The sequence below is a fragment of the Cheilinus undulatus genome, linkage group 5 (genome assembly GCF_018320785.1).
Source record: "Cheilinus undulatus linkage group 5, ASM1832078v1, whole genome shotgun sequence".
NCBI classification, from domain to species: domain Eukaryota; kingdom Metazoa; phylum Chordata; class Actinopteri; order Labriformes; family Labridae; genus Cheilinus; species Cheilinus undulatus.
The window spans coordinates 47,120,377-47,143,402 of record NC_054869.1 but is presented as its reverse complement, the minus strand read 5'-3'; the positions used below and the strand labels follow the sequence as shown (position 1 = coordinate 47,143,402).

At 38.8% G+C, this 23,026-nt stretch overlaps 1 protein-coding gene across 1 annotated transcript; it reads left to right on the top strand.

Moving 5' to 3' along the window:
• The first annotated feature begins 2,536 nt into the window (after nucleotides 1–2,536).
• rab35b (RAB35, member RAS oncogene family b) lies at nucleotides 2,537–19,503 on the top strand. Its single transcript, XM_041787912.1, has 6 exons — nucleotides 2,537–2,859; nucleotides 7,544–7,594; nucleotides 7,679–7,802; nucleotides 14,509–14,633; nucleotides 14,776–14,900; nucleotides 17,206–19,503. Exons 1-6 carry the CDS (start codon nucleotides 2,808–2,810, stop codon nucleotides 17,332–17,334), a joined length of 606 nt encoding a protein of 201 aa, XP_041643846.1. The 5' UTR covers nucleotides 2,537–2,807; the 3' UTR covers nucleotides 17,335–19,503.
• The last annotated feature ends 3,523 nt before the right edge of the window (nucleotides 19,504–23,026 follow it).

Here is a 23,026-nt window from a genome sequence, read left to right as displayed (position 1 = left end):
AAAAGGATGAGAATAATGTTGAAATACAATCTCAGAGTTGACTTTATTCTTGACATTTTGACTTTTACCTTGACGCTTTCACTTTTTCTCAGCATTTTGACTTTTTTCTTAACGTGCGTAATGAAAATCTATTCCTTCACACATTCTCCTTTAAATGCCTGAGCCTAATGCTCTCCTGCAGGGAACTCACATGGTGAGTGGAGTCAATCAGTCTGTGGCACTGCTGGGTTGTTATGAAAGCCTAGGTTGCTCTGATAGCATCCTTCAGCTCTCTCTATTGTTGAGTCTATGGGGTTCAGGTCAGACCAGTTGACTGGCCAATCAAACACAAAAACACCATGGTCAGCAAACCTGTTTTTGGTAGTTTTGGTTTCACTGTGTGAAGTCCTGCTGGAAAGGAGGTATCTCTGAAGCTTCTCAGCAGATGGAAGCATGAAGTGTACTAAAATCTCCTGGTAGACAGCTGACAGCCTTGACTCTGGACTTGATAAAGACCACTTAAACAACAGCAGCAGAAGACATGGTACCTCAAACCATCACTGACTGTGGAAACTGAAAACGCTGGACTTCAAGCACAGGAGGATTCTGTGCCTCTCAGATCTTCCTCCAGACTCTCCTTTATTTTCAAAAGAAATTGAAAATTTACTTTAATCTGAAAACAGGACTTTGGACCACTGAGTATCAGTCCAGTTTGTTTTCTCCTTAGCCCACGGGAGATGCTTATAGTGTTGTCTGTGGTTCAGGAGTCCCTTCACATTAAGAACAACGCTTTTATCCCATTTCCTGGACCCGTCTGTGTGTGGTGGCTCTGGATCCTCTGAATCCAGCCTCAGTCCACTGCTTGTGAAGCTCCCCTAAGATCTTGAATCTGCTTTGTTTGACAGTCCCCTGTAGGCTGATCTCATCCATGTGTCTTGTTCTCCTTTTCTTACCACACAGCTCCCTTCCAGTCAGCTTTCCATGAAAATACTTTGATACAGCCTCTGAGAACAGCCAGCCCTTTCAGTAGTAATATTATGTGGCTTACTCTACTTGTGGAGGACGACAATCAAGAACATAGCACAGGGGGGAAAAGGGTACTGATTCCCCAGGCCCACAGTACGGAGGGGCCCTTGAGATTCCTGTATGGAAGCCCATTTGGGTCAAACAAGAAAGAAAAAAATGTGAAAGTACAGCAGTTCCTGAAAAAAGTTCAAAGTCAAAATTATGACATCAAAGGTCATAATTACAAGATTTAAAAAGTCATGATTATGAGATAAAAAGTCAGAATTATGAGATAAAAAGTAAGAATTAGAGGGGAAAAGTAATAATGACATACAAAGTCAAGATTATGAATTAAAAAGTCAAAATTATGAAAAAAAGTTATAATTGAAAAAAGTATTTTTATCTCATACTTTCGACTTTTGTATCTTTTCATCTTGATTTTTTTTAATCTTACAATCAAGACTTTGGATTTCTTTTTTTATGTCCTTAATTCCACATTTTCATTTTTTAGTGGTGGAAATGGGCTTCCATATGCCTATAATGAAAAGTGTGTTTTTATTTAATTTTTCTTAATAATTAGTGTCATTACTGTATCAAAAGTGACTAAATGAATCGGTCAACAGCCTAAAATTTGTATCAAATTGAGTAAAATACAATTCTCTGGGGCCCCTCTCTTAAAAATGTCCAAATAGTGTGGTCCACCACTACAAAATAATGCAAGTAAATTTAAATACAATTCTGGGGGGGGGGGCTCTCTTGAAGATGTCCAAATAGAGTGGTCCAGCACTATAAAATAATGCAAGTAAATTTAAATTCAATTCTGTGGGGCCCCTCTCTTAAAAATGCCCAAATAGTGTGGTCCAGCACTACAAAATAATGCAAGTAAATGTAATTACAGTTCTATGGGGCCCCTCTCTTAAAAATGTCCAAATTGTGTGGTCCAGCACTACAATGCAAGCCAGACTAAAAAAATGCTCAGAAATTGTGGTTAAAAAATACATCAAAATGCATATATATTTATAAAAATTATGCATTATTGTTGCTTCGCTAGCCATCTAAGGGGAGTCCTGTGTAATAATCTTTCTAGGGGCCCTAAATCCCTAGCTACACCCCTGATAGCAATGATTGTCTTCTGGACAATAGTCAAGTCAGCAGTCTTCCCCGTGATTGCAGTTGTGTGTACTGAACAAGAGTGAGAGAATGAAAGCTAGGAAACCTTTGCAAATGTGGCTTTTTAGCAATATATTCTGAGATGGTGTTTTTTTTTTTTTTAATATTCATGAGCTTTAAGCTTTAATCATAGAGATTAAAACGAAAAAGTTCAGAAATGTTCACTTTTAATGAGATGAATCTAAAATATATAGAAATGCAACGCTCTAGATTACATTCACAGTAAAAACAAAAAAAAAATAAACTTTTGAATGATGCACTCATTTTTTGAATTGCACCTGTAAGTTCAGCATCAACTGGACACGGCTCTGCTGCTCTAGTAGCCGCATGAGTCTTGTGTTCATGGGCTGGGACAGCTCCGTTGAAGCAGGAGCCTGCGCAGTGAGGCCGGGTTAGAGTTGGGTGCAGCACCACCAGAGGAGGAAGCGGAGTTTCCGGCTGTTTGAAGCGGAGTGAGAGGATTGCTGACGCCGCGAAACCCCAAGATAAACGCCGCCGGCTCCGGGGGCTAACAATTCCAAGGATCGGTTGTGGCCCTTTCCTTTCATACCGGGGGATCTGGGGGTCTGTGATCTTTTTTACGAGCCCAGTGGTCGGTTAGCAAACCAATAACAGCAGCGGCACAAGGCGGGGGTGAGCCACCAGCTACCGGCATGGCCAGGGACTACGATTACCTCTTCAAGCTGCTCATCATTGGTGACAGCGGTAAGCCGACGCCGGGGATGTAGGACGGGAAGTGGGCCTTATCGTGTTTTCTTACAAGGTGGAAATGCTGAAACGCAGCTATATGCTCTCTCCGGTTTTCTAAATCGTCTTCATCTAAGGATTTTGCATTTTAATGCAATAATATCATTGGTGATTTTTACCCGTCCGCCATATTTTTGTGGCGTTGACAGGGCGGAGGTTGTGTGTCCGGGCTGTTCATGTCAGCCGATCAGGCCGGATATCGCACCCAGGGTCTGTGTAGGAAGATTTTTTTGGTCTTGTCTTTTACACAGGGTCATCCTTACGTTTTAGCACTACAACACGAACACTCAGCAACCCTCATAACTGCACAAGGGTCCCCATACTCCTGTATTAAGGCCTTATTTTCGTGTTAGCATGGTTAGCTACTTGTAAGTTATGCTAACATTACTTTGAGGCTTACTTGTCTGGCCAGTCAACGCTTCATATTTTACTGAAGGGATGTAAAAAGCTATAATTCGCAACAGTCAAGCTGAGATCAGCTGCTGCTCATTTCTGCACGGAGATATGTCAGATAAATCAAGTTATAGAAATGTATTTTGCTATTTTAGCAGCTAGCAGGAGAGTGCTAGCTGCTAAATTGTGGAGGAATGTTGTATTGCAGTCCACTGTTGGCGTCCAGCTAGACCTAGCTCATTGACTTAAAACAAACTAAGTTGGTAGTATCATCTGTAGTGTCAATTATTTTCTTGCACACGTCTGAGTCTCAGCACAGTGACCGTACCCGTGTTTGATTTGTTACCGTTATGACAGAACTCGTTGCAGACCATTTCACAGCTGTACTGTGCAGATATGTGATACAAAACTCAGCTTTTCTCACACCTATCTAGGAGGGAAAACGCGTCTTTGAAAGGCAGTCCCACTCTCAAAAATAGAAGGAACTCAGCCTGCAGAACTTTGTTTGAGGGCTATGATTTTGCAGTCACTGAGACTTGATACTGGTACTACCATTCCAGATGGCTTCCCAGTAATCACAGCAGACCCTTCACTGTCGCTCACACAGACGCCAGTGTCCCCTCTGCTGAAGCATGGGACTACTACTATCTGTAGTGCCACACAGAGATTATTTAGGAAAGACCTTTGTTCCTTTGCAGCTGCATGTAGATGGATCTACTCTTTGTATATATTTTATAAATTGTATCTATAAGGCTCCTATGGTTCAGTTTTAATGATTATATGCTGTATAGCTACTGGCCTGCTGCAGTAACACACGCTCATGAAAAGTGGTTTGACTCAGGCTCAGTAACACAGCATTCTGTTAAGATCCAAGTCTCTAAAGCTAAAAATGGGAATGCCAAGAAGTGTTTTGTCACTGACACCCTGAGTAAATTATTTTTAGAGGATTTTAGTTCGGGGTGTACAATATCATTGTCATGATATCGGTAACAGCAGATATAAGCTTTCAAAGCAAACTATCAGTATCGGCAGATATGAAAATTTCTGCTGATATTTACAGCTAATATATTTCCCTTACCAACCAGCAGTATAAATCCTATATCTGCATTAAACATCAGCAAAATGGACGATTGTATAGTAAAGGTGGTTTTCTAGGGAAGTGGTTCTCACTTTTTTCAGCCCACAGCTCCCAGAATAAAGGTGCCAGACTGTGCCTGAAGGTAGTCGAAGCAGTTGAACACAGCTGTGCAGATTCAAGAACAGTTATGGGCAGACTTACTTTGTAAGGATTTTCAAATATCACTTTGATTTTAGCATAACTCTCACCAAATGACAATGTTTTTATTTTACATTTAACTAATTTTATGTATATATTATTTGTAAAATGGGTAAAATATGCAATTTGTAATTTTTTTTTTGAGGGGGGGTATCTGGTGCAGTGCTAATTTTTGGAAGCTATTTTTAATTTTAGTTTTAGTCTTTAAATGAAATGCATTTTAGTTTTAGTCACATTTTAGTCATCTCTTTCCTTTTAAGTTTTAGTCTAGTTTTAGTTGACAGAAACTCAAAACATTTAGTCTAGTTTTACTCCATTAAAAGTCCTTACATATTAGTCTTTACTTTTAGTCCAAGCATTTATATTCTTGCCTAAATCTTGTACCAAATCATGGTAGTGTGTTCTCTGCACCCTGCCAAACCTGGGGTCCCTGCTTTCTACAGCTGAGAGGCAGAAGAGCTACAGCTGCATTGTTTTTTTGACAGATTTACCCACGATGGAGAAATATCACAGATTTTGAATGTTCGACGAAAACTACCTTTACATTTCAGTCTAGTTTTAGTCATCTTGACGAAACCTAAACGTAGTTTTTGTCAGTTTTAGTCATCACAGATCTATTTTTGTTAGTTTTAGTTTAGTCTTTGTTAGGGGAAAAAAGGCTGTTGACGAACATTTTTAGTCATAGTTTTAGTCGACAAAATTAACACTGATCTGGTGACCCTAAGGGGTCCGACCCCCAGTTTGAGAACTACTGGTCAAGGGCAGTGTTCATGAGACATTAAGAGAGGGTCGCAGGATGCCTTCAACAAAGCAAGTAATATTTGTAAATGATTTTAAACCATAATTAATCAATTTTTATAAACATGTATGCATTAGGGCTGGGCAGTTAATCACAAATTAGATTAAATTGCAATATGGCCTGCTGCAATTTACAAATCGCAGAAGTTGCAACATTTCTTTAACTTGCAATGTGTCAAAATACCAGTTTAATACATTCTTTTTTGCAGCAGCAGCGATTTTATGCCCTTCATGCAAACATTCAAGTATCATTTTTTAAAAACTGCTTTACATAAATCCTCTTTTTCTTGTTTTGTTTTCTTTATCAAAACAAGTGACATAAAAATGATAATCCCCTTCAATAAAGCAATTGATAAAAAATTGCAATATGAGCGAAAATAATTGTAATTATATATTTTTTTCGTTGTTCTTCCCCTAGTTTATTCTGTCTAATATTGATGAAGCTTAACGTTAGTTCATCAGCTGATACCAACTGCCACCTCTCAGCTCCCACAGCCAATCACAGCTCTTTCTCTCAACAGAGTGGTGTATTTAAATATGACATACTTCTCACTAATCCCTGCTTTCAGTAATGCTGATGCACCACGCTGCTGCTGGCAAAGCCTTACTTCCCCCACCCCAGCCACCTCCATTATAGCTGAAAGCTTGTTGCACCCTCATATTCAGATTCATGCTGCTATGGGTTAATTTCCTCTGAAATAATTTCTTTGTTTTCAGTATATATTGCCATAAAGGTATCTATCTATATGGGGGTTTCTAGCTATGCACTCTCTGGAAGGGAGCATCTTTTGAACAGAGCCATTTCCACCAAGTAAAACTGTATATCCGTTTAGTGTAATAAAATGGTTTAATGTATGGTGAGTTTTCTTGACTGATTGTAGGGTATGATATCAAATACTTGAATTTGTAGAAAAATATATAAAATTAGGAACCTAATTATAATTGCATATCAAATCGCAATCACAATATTGGGAAAAAAATACATTGCTATTCTTGAATGTGCACAGCTGCGTTCAGCTAGACTTCAGCCACCTTCAAGTACAGTAGGGGGTTCCCAGTCACTGGCACCGTTATCTTGGGGGTCAGGGGCTGAATCAAAAGTTTGGGAAGTCCCAGACTAAGGTGTCACACACTCAAGGATCCTTGAACCTGTTGAATCAAGCACCAAATGGAAACAACTACCAGACTTTCTACTTTCATTCTCCTTTCTAAGCTCCCCTTGACTCGGCCTCTCCTTGCACGGGAGGCACTTGGAGTTTTTTTGTTTTGTTTTGTTTTGTTTTTTAACGGGGAGGGGGGCTCATATATAAAATGAGCTTTGATAACTACATATCAGCCAAAATCCAGTATCACGCATCCCTAGTTATAGTGTATTTGTTCTGACAGCAGGAAGGCATGCACTTTAAAACCTCCAAAAGGGTAAAAAGATGAGGATCTGTCTTCTGCCTTGAAAGTTATTGTTTGTTTGAACACACTTCTGTTGCATTGAGCCTACAGGAACCTGAGAGCGTTCATGTTTGGACCAATCAACTATAAGATGACAATAACACAATAGATAGACTGAGTAACTGCACACAGGGTTGAGTCCCTCCCAGGCTAGGCGATTGAATCACTCAACTACAGCTGTAATCTGACACATGATGGCTGAATTTATAGTGTTGAGCCCTCTATTTATTTGTTTATTTATTTTCAGTAAGACCCTTATATTTCCTCTGCTTTCTCCTTAAGAACTTTTTATCTTCCATGACAATTCTAGTAACCTCATGTCTTGCCTCTGTAGTTCCAATGCAAACTTTACTAACTGTTTGTTCTACTGTTGTGTTAGTTAAGCTAGGCAAAAGCATCTTTGAATGTTTTAAATTGATGTATAGGGTGCAGTCTTGCTTACCTTAAATCCTTCACCCAGTGCTGCTGGGTTGTGATTATGTAACTTAATCTTTTAGTACACAGGAATTACAGCAACCATTAAGATTGATGTTTTTACATGGTGTTGTGTGGCTACGAGAGTGACGTGAGAAACCTGAGCACCACAGAAAGTCTACAAATTGTGATGCACAAAACCTCCCATTAAATAGCTATGGCTGTCGTTTAGTTATAAATAAATATTAGCTCACATACAGTTACTCTTCCTGTGTTGCACTCAAAACTTCATCTTTTCTTGTGTTTCCTCTTCAGGAGTGGGGAAGAGCAGTCTCCTCCTGCGATTTGCAGACAACACTTTTTCAGGTGTGTGTTTCTACCTCAGACATAATCAAATATGTGTATGCTTTGCACCTCTTTACTCGATTTTGTCTGTTTGCTTGTATGCAGGTAGCTATATTACCACAATTGGTGTGGACTTTAAGATCCGAACAGTTGAGATCAACGGAGAGAAAGTGAAGCTACAGATCTGGGATACAGCAGGACAGGAGCGATTCCGCACAATCACATCCACGTAAGTAAATCCACAGACTTGAATGCATATAAAAGCATGGGCTTTTGGGGGGTATCTCTTTATTTTGATTTTAACTGTTAAGAGCGTGGGATGAGGAAAGGCTCTTTGTGGTCCTCAGGTTAGTTATTTTTTTGGGGAAGCTGTTTGCAGACTCTATGAATGAGTTGGTGCTGCTATGTGAAACTGGGTGGAATTCCCCACAGACTAATTACAGATGTGAGAGGGAGGCCCTTGGCCACATTCTGTAGTGCTAAATGACGGCAAGGGCTGGGCGTCTCAACCCTCTTTAGCTTTTAGTGGGTGCCCTGCTGCTGTCCATCCATGTATATCTGGGTTCACACTGGTTTCAAACACAGTGTAGATAACGCTGGTCCCTTGTTTTTTTCTGTGTATTATAAATAGTTAACCAGAATAATCCAAAACCAAAGAGCATTGTTGATAGACACAGTTTGTGTTATTTGTGTCTGCAAACCATTATGGCCTTTTCAGGAGAGTTGTTGAACCCATATTTTGCAAAACAAGAGAGGGCATCCCATCTCAAAGAAACACAAAACAGCAAAGGTATCTGCAGATTTTTGTTTTTTTGTATGAATATCTGCATGTATCAGCTGTAAATACTGTCCATACTAACAAATGAGTTATTGGAGTTTGAGGCTTGACCATCAGACCTATGTCAGCTGAAGTCTTTTTCTTTATGCATCATCATTCCTTACATTTTGAGTTCTGTTTTCATCCTCGAAATTTAAATGTTGAAGACTGAAGTTTTAGGTCTGACGTACATTTTAATATTGGTATCTATCAGTATGGTTAAAAAATCAAGCATCCCTAATATTATTTATTATGAAAACTTGAAATAGCCCCTGGGTTTTCTTTCTTGCTGTTGTTTGGATACAATAATTGTATTCTGGTTTTTACTTTACTGTAGGCCAAGTTGTATCTGCAAGAATAGCTTTTTTTGCTTCACATCTGCATTCATTATTGGCACCAAGGTTTCTATAATTAGCTAATGAGATTAAAAATTGTCATCATACTCAATTAGCAGCTGCCTGAAGCCTTCATCATCAACTTTGCTGTATGGCTCAAATCTTTAAAAATAAACTATAAAAGTGCTTCTTCTAACCTTCTGATCCTGTTCAGAAGTTTGGGGACAATTTAACTTTACTACGGTGCTACAAAAATAATCGTATTGCATTTGCAATATCAGACTGTGCAATTACCTAATAACAAAGGTGGCAGCTATTTTTGTATTAAATAGTATTTGAAAGGTTTACAAAAATGCCTGCAGAAAGGCCTTTAGGCTTAAAACAGTGCCACCATTGCACTTTAAGTAACTTTATTTTGAAAAGAGGAAGAGCTTGTATTTTTTGGAAAACAATAAGTTATTTTTTCAGAACTGCAAGAACTCCAGGTTTTGTATTTTTTTATGCAACTTAATATTTATGTTTTGAGCTGAAAAATACACACGATAATACTGTTATTATTTTCTGCATTTTCCGTGCTATTCAAGTAGGTACACTCATGATAGCATTTTATGTATGAAATTGTAATGGCAAATCGCAATATAGTCTGGTTTAATTGCATATGATTACCAAATTGTGTATCACTACCTTTCAGCATTATTATTCAGGGCTGGCTGGGATGACACAGACTTGTCAGTAGCAAGGCTAGCTGTTGTTGCTAACTGCAAATGAGGCTGTTATTGTCATATATAGATGGAGATTGATTGTGTTGCTGCATTATTTTACCTTGTTTTTGCACAGCTTTTCAAAAATTCCCTGCTTTCTGGTGTTTGAAGAAACACCAAATAATCCCTCATCTCAGTTTGTTGTGCTGACAGTAGATGGACTTTCTCTACATGCTAGTATGTTTTGATCTATATCGTGTGTTGCAACCTGTGATTAGCATCTGCTGCCACCTATTGGCTTTTTTGTTAGCCACGCCATTGTTGGCATGTATTGCATAACTTCCGTCGTATACCATTGGCATATTGACTGTATATCGTCTATATCGATAAGACTATATTGACAAGGAGTGCATGGCAATATATTGCTGTATCAGTGTTTTCAATCCCTATGCTAACAGTTCTACAGATATCCTGAGAACAAACAAGGATTAACTAAAGCCAAAAATGCCAAAGGGAGAATAAACTGAAACACTCAGCTAAAATATGTACCCAGTATTTGGATTTTTACACAATAATTTAATCATTTAAATTGATTTTTCTTTCCATACTGTTCAAGTTGAAAATTACTTCAGTCACTAAATAAAGAGATTTGGGACTTCTGGGGGTTAATTTTATTGTGCACCTTGTGTGTGTTGCATAATCTCATAAATTTGTGTTGTTAAGATAATGACTGATATTTCTTCTGCTGGAGTTATGAAGACGTTTTTTTCTCTGTTACTGTCAGGTTGTGTTGTAGTCAGATCAAAGACATCTGACCTGTATGTAAACCATGAATAAAAGCTTCAGTATGTAATTCATGAAAAAAATTGATTTTAATAACACATTTAACAACTTCATATCTTTAGCAGAATTAAGATAAAAAAAATCCCTTAAAATGAATTTGTGGATCATCTGTATCTGTGAGCAGAACCGGCCTGTTAGTATTTCTGTTCAGAACATCAGGTCTGAATTAAACTAGCAGTTAGGCTCAACTTTCAGACACAGCTACTCTCACGTATGAAGTGCATGTTTCCTGTGTGATTGGTGGACGGGGAGTGACTTGTGGCAGCAGACAGAGGTGAAAGTTTTACATCACTGGACTGGAAATGTTGCCACCTCCAATAAAACCCCTCTGTTTGTTTTAATTTTATTTTCAACAGGAATATGGAAATAACAACTTTGGAGTGCTCCATTTTCTGCCCTTTCTGTAGTTAGCTTTGGGTCATATGTAGGGTTAAATGATTCATAAAGGTCATAGTTAGGTTTGCACATTGGTTTTTGGGTAATGCTTTGGCATAAGGTCAGTTCAACAGGTAATAAAAACAACCACCAAAAGCCCCAGAGCTTATCTCTGTTTTCTTCTAGATTAATTTGAAGGGTCAGAAGTGAGAGTTCCAGTGTTACCATATATCCCTCTTCTGATCCTGTCTTAGCTGTATCTACTTTGTCTTCTTCTTTAATGACAGTTAGCAAGCATTTGTTAGCATTACCACCACTTGGACTGGGGTGTGAATACGACCATGTGAGACCGCATTTTTCTCCTCTCAGACATATTTGTCATAAGACTGCATGCACCGAAACATGACATCTGAACCGTGACGGTTTTGGAAAAATACAAATACCACTACAGGCCTAGTCATGTGTGTTGTAGAGAATCTTTGCTTGAGTCACATTTCTTTCTATAAAAGTGTGTTAAATTAAATTTAAAAAGTTTGCAAAGTGACTATTTTTTTGCAAAATAGTCCACTGAAAACTTGCAACTATAGTTCACAGTTTTACTGCTTCCTTTAAAAAGACTGAAATTCTTTCCCTTTTTCAAATATCTTTTTTTTTCTTTGCACTTAAACTATATTTGTGTCGTAGGGGTGGGCGATGTAAAAAAAAATACATATAATAAGTTTTTTTATGGCTGGATCTCGATTTTATCCTGTTTCTTCTTCATTATTTTTTTTAATGCACAAAACTGACTTTTAAGGTAAACTTTATATTTTTCAATTTCATTGTTGGTCAGTGCATGAAATTTAAATATTTGATATTTTATTGTTGGCACCACCAGGTAAAGGGATCTGGAGGTCTTCTCCCCGTCATTTTAAGCCCCCCCAACACTTTTTATCTCCCTGCATTCAACATGATACTATTATGGTTTAGTTTGCATACTCTTGTTTTGGTTTTCAGATCTATTTTAGTGTTCATCATCAGGCATGATTTTACATAGTTGAATAAAATTTAAAGCGTTTGCTATAAGCATACTTAATTCAGCTACACCTTTATACAAGCATATGTATAATTTTATGGCAGGTAAGAATGACAAACTGAGCTAATTTAAACAGAAGCCAAACTGGGTGTAATTTATGTGATACATTGCCATGCAATGAAGAAGTGATTTTATTTAATATTAATATTATCTTGTTTTTAATTCATAAAGGGGTCGAATAATTGCTGTTATGGTGAAGGACAGACAGGGAGCTGCCACTGCATGCATGTTGCATGTAAATAATGCTTTTAAATCAATGATTATGTTGTCTATGTTGTCTTTTAAATAATGGCCGAGGTCTGGACCTTGCAGACATTGCCGCCTACCTCTGTGAAAAAAGACTCCAGTGTTAAAAGTTCACTCGTGATTCAGTTGTTCTGTCCTCATGTGGAGAGGTGGAAGGACTTATTAATAACTTGGTAAAACACTGCTAGAGTAAAACATTATCAGCTGTAATGATTAAAACAACAGGACTAGCTCTGTCTCTGCCACACTCTCTTTAATACATGCTTGTGATGAAGACTGTGGTGCTGACAGAGGTATTTGTGATCTCTCACCTCTTCACACTTAGGATGCTGTCTCTTGAGATCATCAAAAAAGTTTGCAAACTTTGAGCAGATCGTCCAAACTGCTCTTTGCACCCTAAAGGTTTAGAAAAACCCAAAGCAGGTCCATGGAATTGTCCAAAGCAAAGCAAGAAGACATGTTTGACAGAAAACAAGTCATTCTGTAGTGAGGACATCAGCAGATTTATCTGAGAAGCTTATAATTCACAGCATTGCTACAGGGTGTCTGCAGACATATTAGAAGTTGATAAATCTATTCAACCAAAATTAAAGCTTTTGAAGTATCAAAATGTCTCAAATGCAAAACTATAATTTGTAGTGTTTTTATTCTGTTTTATAGCCGATTCTTCTAAACAGGCTGTAGGCTGTTTTTTTCTGCTTTTGTATCTAGATTTAATCACTCTTTCCATTGTTTTAACTCCACAAGATCTGATCTGAATTCTTCCCACACTTATGGAGATAAATTATTGAAATGAAATACAGCTCAATTACTGTGAGCTATGGCTGATCAGCTACAAGAGTAAAGTGATCATTAACACGAGTGCTTTAAAATCAGAAATAAATATTATAATTTTCCTGGAATGGCAATTATACCTTTTTTATTTCTTAAAACCTATTTGTAGGCTGTACAGCTTTTCAGTTTTAACTGCAGTGCTTGTAAATAGGTATGTCTAGATTTCAGGATAACTACTTTTAGGCTTCTTAAGTAAAAAAAATAGGACCTTCTCTTAGCTTAATTCACATACTACAATAAAATACTAGTGTTATTTTGTATTTATGGTCACATTCCTGTCTTACCATCAACAAAAACATGTAAGTAGCTTTGTCATTTATGTAGCTGGTCAGAAATTAAAGATGTGATAGGTCTTAAAATGTTTGAAGAGGGTCTTGAAACGTATTAAATCCAATGTCAGATTTTCTGTGCTAAAGCTCCAGTATGACTATTGGCACCTGAGAAGCCCTGCTGTCAGTTTTTCTGCAGGAATCCGTCCACTTAGCTGCTTACTTACACTGATTGCTGTCTGTGCTGAGGTGAAGTCCCATGCTGCCTCATTAGGTCCTGAACAAATTTGACTGTGGAGTTGGATGATGGGCAGAGAAGAGGTCCTGCTAGTGTAGACTATCCTGGGGTTGGGGCTTTGTTTCTAAAGCCCAAATCAAGACATTAAGTTCTAGAAAAGCATGAAAAACAGCCTTTAAAGCTCTGATCTTCTTGAAGTAAGTTTATACTTGTTACCTGTAAAAATTAAGAAGAGAAGCAAAGTGAAAACACATGCTGGTCTCACACCAGGGGCATTGTGGTCACATGGTCAGAGCCTTTAACAGCTAGGCCACAAAGCTGCCTGGCTTGTTGAATGATTTTTAGAGGTCAAGTCCTTTTTTCTAACTCAGTGGAATAATGTCTTACTGATTATTGTTATACATGTTATTTTATTCATTTTATGTACACAGCAGGTATCCTGATTTACAGAGAGAGTTCTGTCTGTTTAAATCTGTTGAAGGAAAATAAGTTGTGTCTGTGTTTCTGGAAGGAAATATCTGTAGGAGAATTCAAACTGCCTGGCTCTATTTTATCACAGTGCCATTGAATGCAGCATTTTGAGCATGCTTTGATGATCATGGGGATGAGATTGTGAATTGCTGTTATTTTGGCAAGGACAATCATGGTATGAATAGTCCCTTGCCTATTGGGGACACGTTCAGTCAACACCAAATCCCTGCATTGTCACTGGAGGCAGAAACACTGACACACATACGCACAGTTAGCCCAACAAAAGGTTCTTTGTGTCTGTTTGGCAAGTGCAGCTACATTGGGGATGCTCCCTCCATAAGGCCAAGCGCACCATTTGAAAGTTGGCTCTGATTTAGAGTCAGCCTGTCTGGTTGTCCTCTCTGATTCAGTGGTGTGTGGGACAGATGCTGCTCTCTCTTTCTTTCCTTTAAAATCATGCATTCATGAACTCAGGCCTGATGTATTTTGTTGCTGCTAACAGTTTAGGTAATGAATGGAGAGGGATTTTCGTAGCACCCACAGAAAGATAAAAGTTAACCGGAGGTTTAGAAGAATATCAGAGATGCAGGAAAAAGCGGATCTTTGTTTTGATTGGTGTTTTGGCTAAGTTGTTGTTGCACCTCAACACCAATAATATCAACACTACCTGTGTACCAAATAAGTTTATTGTCACGATCATTATGATTATGTCCCTTTCTCTGCCCATCTAGATATTACAGAGGAACACATGGGGTCATAGTGGTTTACGACGTCACGAGTGCCGAGTCCTTTGTCAATGTCAAACGATGGCTTCATGAAATCAACCAGAACTGTGACGATGTGTGCCGAATATTAGGTGAGTATGCAAATTTCAGCAATAAAAACAGTCGAGGTCCTTTTATCACCTAGGCCTCTTAGGGCTTTACATGAATGAATCATATATCCTGTCTTTGGCTCGTCTCCTGTTGACTCACCATGGGTCGTTTTTCTGTTTTCAGTGGGAAACAAAAATGACGACCCCAACTCCAAGGTGGTGGAGACAACTGACGCAGAGAAGTTCGCTGAGCAGATGGGAATCAAGCTGTTTGAGACGAGTGCAAAAGAAAACATCAATGTTGAAGAGGTAACTCGTTAATATTGTCTCCCAGTGTTAGTAGACTGATGCGTTTATGTGGAGTAGAATGCCTGGTATGTAGAGCAGCTGCTGCTGAAGGCCAATGTTTCAGTACTTTTGGAGGGGACTGTACTTGATTGTTAAAATGTTTAGAATGGTTTTGTGTCATCAGTTGGACTTATTTTCTTTCATAAAAGCAGTAACGAGTTCAACAAGAAAATCATGTTGATTTAATATAGTGATTAAAACTAACTCCACCCTCTGAAATGAAGTTTAAACCGATGTGATTTCAGGCTTGTCTGCTTATATTTGGTTCATCCTTTTGTTTTGGAGGCTGACCTGGAACAACTCATTTCCTCAAGCACCGTGTTGCGGATTAATACAATCCCGTGTCCTGTGTTTCCATAGCTAAGTGAAAAGTTAATTACAGTATTATAACAGTGTTCCTGGTGTCCAAGCATATAAAGTAGGGCTGGGCAGTTAATCGAAAATAAGATAAAATCGCAATATTGCCTGCTGCAATTGTAAAATCGCAAAAAGTGCAATATTTCTTCGACCTTAAATTTGTGTCAACATACCAGTTTTAAACTTCTGAGAGATGTTGTGCATGACATATGCAATCATACTGGTGCCATTTTTTAAATAGTCTACAAAAAGACCTACCTTCTTCATTTTCTAAAACTTTTTTCTTAATAAATATGAGAATGACAAAAACCCTTTGATGCAATAATTCATATCCAATTTGCAGTCACGAGTCAAAATCATCAGAATTAGACACTTTAAAAGAATTGTTCAGTCCTTGCTTATGAATAAAAGAAAATCAAGGAATAATAGCATATCAAATAGCAATAGCAATATTGGGGGAAAAAATCGCAGTTGCATTATTTTCCAAAATCGTACAGCCCTAGTATAAAGTGTTGATAATGTTGAGTGTGGTAAAGGCTACAGTGTTGTGTTTAATCTAGCTGTAGAGTGGAGCTATGAATCATTTTTGGGATAACATTCGAGATCAAGCCCAACTCTGCTTATGATTACAAAGGTGGTTTTTGTACATTTATATTTTGTTGTTCACTATGTTGTACTACTCACTAGTGGTGAGCGGTAAACCAGTATTAATGCCATCACTGGTTAGATTTCTGCCACAGAATGGATTTTGCAACACTGTTATCACCGGTTTAAATGCCTACATTGTGCTGTGATGCACTCACGAGGTATATCCGCTCCCACAGCTGGTTGAGAGAGTGGTTTGTGACGGACAGCTCAGACTGTCCAGTCATTAGCACGTTTAGATCTGGTATTACATGTAGCCAGATAACTAACCGAACATAACCCACTCTTGCCACTGTAACTAAGCACGGTTAGCAGGCAAAACATGTCCTTTCTCCGAGTTTGGTAAGTTTAATAACCAATAAAATCAGCTTTCCTGGGGCTTTAATAAAAGCTCCTGCTTTGGCTGGTTTCGGTTCCATTTAACGGTGTTTTAACTTATGACTTTCTTTTTTTTAATCCGTGAAGGGTCGGCGCTTAACGAGGTTAGAGATGCAGCTGTGAACTAGCTGCATTAACTCGCCGGTAAGCTAAGCTAAATCAAGGACAAACATGCTACTTACGCCAAGTTCTTCACAATAAAAGTCCGGGGAGTTATTTTTCTAAAATGGTTTTATTGTGAATGCCTTCACCAGGAAATGTGCTGAAGTTTTAACACACCTGAGCAGGAAAGAGATGAAATGTAAAATTTGGAGCACAGTTAGAAAGAAAGAAACACAGAGAGACTTAAAAATAAATAAAAAAAATCTGCTCCTATGCTTGGACATAAATTGAGTATGCCATCAAAGCCTTGTTTTAAAGGGATAAGGAGGTTTGCAACACCTGAACTTGAATTTAAAAGGATGATCTCTTTTAATTTTGTAATATCGTGATATAATGCCATTCTTGTCAAAGGCAAGATAAATACTGTGATATATTTGGGCAATATCGAGAACTTCTCACTCATGCAGACACTTTGGCCGTAATAGATTTGAAATGCAACTTGTAAATCACAGTAAATGTGTTTTAGTGGGTGATGAATCTTGTGACAGAAGCTGGGATATCAAGTAAATGGCCACCTCTGGAAACCAGTTAAAATGGAAACTTTAAAAAATATTGATATAAAAGTGCGTGGAAACCAGTCACAGTGGCAGACTGGGGTGTGATGTCACATTGCCAAGCTCTGTTGTTCAGTCCTAGTGCATTCTTTAACAAATTTGTTGTGAATGATGATGGCTGGTTTGGCTGCTTTGAATTATTTACATATCCTCTTTTTCCTTTTCTGCAGATGTTCAACCACATCACAGAGCTAGTGCTAAGAGCCAAGAAGGAGGTGCTAGCCAAGCAGCAGCAGCAGCAACAGAACGACGTGGTCAAACTCACCCGGAACAGTAAACGAAAGAAAAAGTGCTGCTAGCGACCTCCAAGCCACCTACAAAAGGCCAGCGGCATATATTCTTTACACAAGCATACACACAAGATGGGACTCAGAGCATCTAAATTAAAGAGCAGATAAAGATTTAATAAATATACAGTAAAAGATAAAAATAAATGGAAAAAATGTCCCCTTTGGACAAACTAATCATGAAGACTTAAAAATGTACAGATTCTATTTGACCTCAGATCAAGTTTTATTCGGAATTCAGCAGGTGGGCACGATGACCTGAAGTCTTTAACGGATCTGCAAGCTGACAACCAACTGCCATAGTCGTCCAATTTACATCCACACAGTCCCCTACTCTTGCAATAGAATCGTCTCTCCTTCTCATTCCACTGCACAAGGGACATGAAGAGTTGTGTCGGACTCTGCACCTGAGGAGAAGGAGGGCCCACCTTATCCGGATTTCTTTGTTTGTTCCTAGGTTATTTTTTTGTTTTGTTTTGTTGATTTTTTTTGGACAGAGACGGGGCGTGTTTGGTTTGCAGGAAGGAGCGTGTCTGTGTTACGGCGAGGTTTCGCCGCCTCCCTACAGCTTCAACATTTCAGACACCTGTTCCTTACCACCTACACCAAGACATCATGAACTATGTTTTGTTTTATTTGACTTGATGGGAAAAAAAATCATGCAGATTTTGATGTTAAGGATGATGATTGGATGACAGCCTTTAGTAACTGATGCAATGGACAGACCTGATGAATTCTCATGTTTTTGTTTTTCTTTGTCTATATTTTTGCCAAGCTTTGCACCTCTTCCTTCTAACATCCAGTAGTGTTGAGCCACATTAATTAATATTTCTCTTTTCTGTCTTTTTATTTTGAAGTGCAACAGAGCGGTAAAACCACTCCTGGAGCTGTTGGACACAAAGCTCTGAAAGCTCTGTTCACTGCAGTCTTACTATGTTTTCAGAGTTTGCTTTTAAACCTTTTCCTCCACCTTTTTTTTTAATGAAACTGCCAAGATCATAAAAAACATAATGAGCTCAGTGGCGAATCTCATTGGACTGTTGCCATAGTGGCCCCTGGTTCGCCCAGAGGCAGGAAGAATCAGGGTCTTATGGGACCCTGTTGAGTCCTCAGGAAGTGCTCAGGGCTGCCCTCCTCCTCTCCCTAACCCAAGGTATTTCTACAGCCACTTTCGTTCTTCCCCATTGAAGCCCACGTATCAGCACCTCTCACGGCCATGGACTTACCTCTCATCTCAGCAGACTCGTCCGGTTAATCAGGGGGCAAGGGGAGACGGGAGATTTGTCTCTGGATCACTGGTCCATGCTAGACTGGTTTTAAATCACTTCATGAAGGCGGTTTAAGAGGTTCTACCTGACATGCTTGTAAGACTTTCATGGTTTTACTGTATTTTCTCAGATAACAGTTGAGATGTTAAAATCTGATGCCACGTTACTCATGGCTTTCCTGTGTTCCAGCCCCCAGCTCCTGTGTAAACTGAAGTGTTACTGGACAGTGTTTTTGGCATCCTAGATGAGAGTGTGACGGACACGAGACGCATTAATTTAAGAACAAATGGGGAGAAGTACAGCCCTAGAATCCAGTGTTCAAGCCTGAGCTCCATTTCCTCTCCATATTCAGGGTTTGTCACAGATGCTGACATCGTACAAGGTCTATTACTGACAATGGTTTTCTTTTATGTTAAATTGGGAGAGTAATATATGGAGAGAGCTGTAAGTCTTGGCTTCAAATCTGTCGGAACAATTAGTTTGCATTCTCTGGACTCTGGCGACCAGTTTTGGATCCTGATACATGAAGTCCAGGGCCTAAAAATGGTATTAGACCTCACACATTATGATTTCTTTTATTACGTGTATGTATATATAAATATATTTGTGTGTTTATATTCAATATAGTACATACACACATAATTAGCACACCAAACTGTGCATGTGTTGAACATGCCTATGTGCTATGGTTGAAACACACCTGTCAGCTGTGGTTTGCTGTACACTGGAGAAAAAGAAATGAACTATTCATTTTTCCCTACATGAATTTAATCAGTAATAAGCATTTTAAAGGAATAAATATTTGACACATAATGACCTATCTCATGTGTCAGTGCTTTGAGGCTTGGTCTTAACTTTGTTTTAAACCTGTGTCTTTGATTTCTGTGAATAAACTTGTATGGGAGGAAGTGTACACGTGTGTGTGTGTGAGTTTGGGGGGGAGTAGGGGAGGTTGCCATTCTGTGTTTTTATAGAGATATTTTAATCTTGATGATTAAGGCTTGCAGCTCATGAAAATCAAAAATCCACTCTCAATATGTAATATTGTGAAAAAGTCTTAATTGCAAAGGTTCCCTGAGCTTTCCTTCTCTCACTCTGGTTCAGCTCACACAACCACAATCACGGGGAAGACTTCTGATGTAAAAATGACCAGGACACTATTATTGACACCCTCCTGAAGGTCACTGCTGAAAGGGCAAGCTGTATCAAAGCATTTTCATGAAAATTGTGGTAGAAAAGGAGCACAAGCAACAAGGATGAGCTCAGCCTTCAGAGGATTGTCAAACACAGCAGATTCAAGAACTTTAGGGGAGCTTCACAAGGAGAAGACTGAAGCTGGAGTCAATGGATCAAAAACCTGGCAGTCACAATGAGCTCCAGAGATCCTCTGTCGAGATGGGACAAAGTTCTAGAAGGACAAGCATCACTGCAGCCCTCCACTGATCTGGGCTTTATGGCAGTGGCTAGATGGAAGCCTCAGGTCAGTGCAAAGAGCATAAAAGCCCACTTGGAATTTTATGTTTTGTCCAAACTAAAGGAGAGGCTACAGTCAAGCCCCTCTGCCATAAGCACAGATCGATGGAGGGCTGCAGAGATAGTTGTCCATCTGGAGCTTTGTCCCATCTCCACACAGGATCTTGCTAGGTGACTTGGAAGAGTCCTGGTTTTGCCAAACTTCTTGCATTTGAGAATTATAGAGACCACTGTGCTCTAGGGCACTGGTTCCCAACCTGGGGTCCAGGACCCCCCAGGGAGGTTGCCAATGAGATGCCAAAGTGAGGCTTTGTCTGCTCTGAGGCCAAAATTAGATTAGCAAATATTTATTAAACCCATGATAAAGCAGTTATTAAGTAGTTTATACAACAGTCTGGTGGTAAGAAAGCTTTCTTGGGTACATGTAGGGGGACTCCAATTGAAAATGGTTGGGTAACACTGCTCTAGGGCAATGGGGGTTGAGAGGGGGGTCTCCAGATGCCTTTAAACAACTAAGAATATTTCTTAAATTACACTGTTGCCACTTAACACCGATTTTACCAAATTTTAAGCCCTCTTCATCACTTTTTCTCACTAATTTTGGCAATTCTAACACTTTTTTGCCACCCAAAACCCTTTCCCCCAAAGTTTTTCTTCTTGTTTTTGCCACCAACCAATTCTTGCCACTTGCCACCTTTTGTTGTCTCCGTTGACCCATTATTGCCACTATTAAGCACTTTTAAAGACTATTTTTGCCCGTTTTAACCATATTTCACAATTTAATATGCCCTTTTTGGCCAGTTTAACCAATTTCTGCCTATTTTTCTGCCAGAGTTAATGCTTTTTTTCAGTTTATATCATATTTCATCCCATTTCACCAAATTTCCACCCATTTTTTGCCCTTTTAAAGCCATTTCAGCCACTTGTTAATCCTCTTTTACCACTATTTATGGCCATTTTTGCCACTTCAACCTTTTTTTTTTTTTTGCTTATTTTTGCCACTTTAATCAGATTTTTGTCACTTCTAACCCATTCCTCTTACTTTTAAAATCCAATATCACCAACTACTCCCAAATTTCTTTGCCATAATTAACCAATTTTAGCAATTTAACTTTACATATTTATAAACAAACATTTTAACTTTACAATGGACCATGAATTTGCTGACTCCATGCTCCCCCTGTTTGCCTGGGCCCCTAACACTCTCCCCCATATCCCCCTTATGGGCAGCCTTGTCTGTACATGACTATTATGGAATATGCATGGCTGTGTTCATCCACCTAGGTATGGTGGGGGTCCCTGGTCTCTGGCACCTTTATTTTGGGGGTTGCGGACTGAAAAGCTTGAGAACCCCTGCTCTAGGGAGCCTTCAGTACAGCAGAATTTTTTTTGTAGCCTTCACCAGATCTGTGCCTCGCAACAATCCTGTCTCTGAGCTCTCCAGGTAGTTCCTTTGACCTCATGGCTTGGTTTTTACTCTAATATGCATTGCCAGCTGTGTGTTCAATCAAGTATGTTACCACAGGTGGACTCCAGTCAGTCCAGTGTTTTTGCAAAGGGTCTGAGTACTTACATAAATGTGATATTTGCTGGAGGTGGAGTCATGCTATTTTCTTTTATAAAGAGAGGTTATCCAATTATTTGTTGAAGACTGTATTTTAAGGAGTAAGAAAAAGCATCACCATCTTATTTGCTGTCTAATCTCTGAGAACCATCGAAATCAAGCATTCGAGGTTAAGTGATTAGAGCCACTGGAGACAAACAGATTGTAAAGTCTTTTTTTATTCGTACAAAAAATCCCGAAAATGCTAAGAAAATTGCATGACAAATATTTTGAATAGTTTGAAGCATTCTGTTAATGAAACAGTGTTAGTACTGAATGGAAGCACTCACATGGAGCACAATGAACCAACCAGAAGAACTAAATTCCAAAACAACATTCAACCAAGGACAGAAAACAAGCAGCAGAAAACATCCTCAGTGACACGTCTGTCTGCCACTGCAACACACACTGGAGCAACAGCATCACAATCAGGATGTTTGCTGGAGAAACATGGAACAAATGACATTTAAAAATGCTTTCAATTGGAAAAAGAGTCAGTGCAGTCTACAGTGGTAAAGCAACACTCTGGAACAAAACACAATCTAGACAAGAAACTAACAGAAATAAGACATTACATGAAAAAAGAAAGAAAACTGATCTGAATTTTTATAGTCTAATTCTACTTAAACTTAGACGTGATTAAAAAATACACCAGGGCAGCCTGGGTGTAGAAGGAGCAGTTGGTGTTTAACATGAGCCTCCTGTTGTCAGCTGTGGTTGTTTTTATCACATGACCATGTGCTAAGGTTAGCTTTTAAATCCAGCGACTATTACACCATCCATTTATTTCAGCCTGGGTGAGTATGTGTTTACATGGTGTGTTTTTTACACGGCACTTACAGAACTTTTAATGAGTGCATAAACGGTTAATAAAGAAACTTTCTGCAGTTAGATCTGTCATGTTTCTAATTCTGATCACTGCTGCTAAAACTTGTCCCAGTTGCTGATGTTTCAGGTTTTGATCTGACTTCATTTTTTTTTTCTAATGCAAATGTTTTTGCCTCAATGGTGGCGATCACCAGGGACTGGAGGCATTATGCTTTCGCACAAATGATCTGACTCAAGGATAAACTGCTTTGATTTTGGAGGTCGTAGGTCACAAGTCAAGGTCATCAGGCACCATCTAAATAACTTTCTTGTAAGTTGAATATCTTCAGAATGCTTGAAGGAATTTCCTTCAAACTTTCTAACCCAAATGTGAAATGATTTGATTTTGGTAACTGTGACCTCAAATCTTGTGAGCACAGATTGGGGACTGGGAACAGTTTACGAAAGCACTGAGGGATTTTACTCAAATTTGGCACAAACCTACACATGGACTTGAGGCTGAACTCATTGGAATTTTGAAAACAAAGGTAAT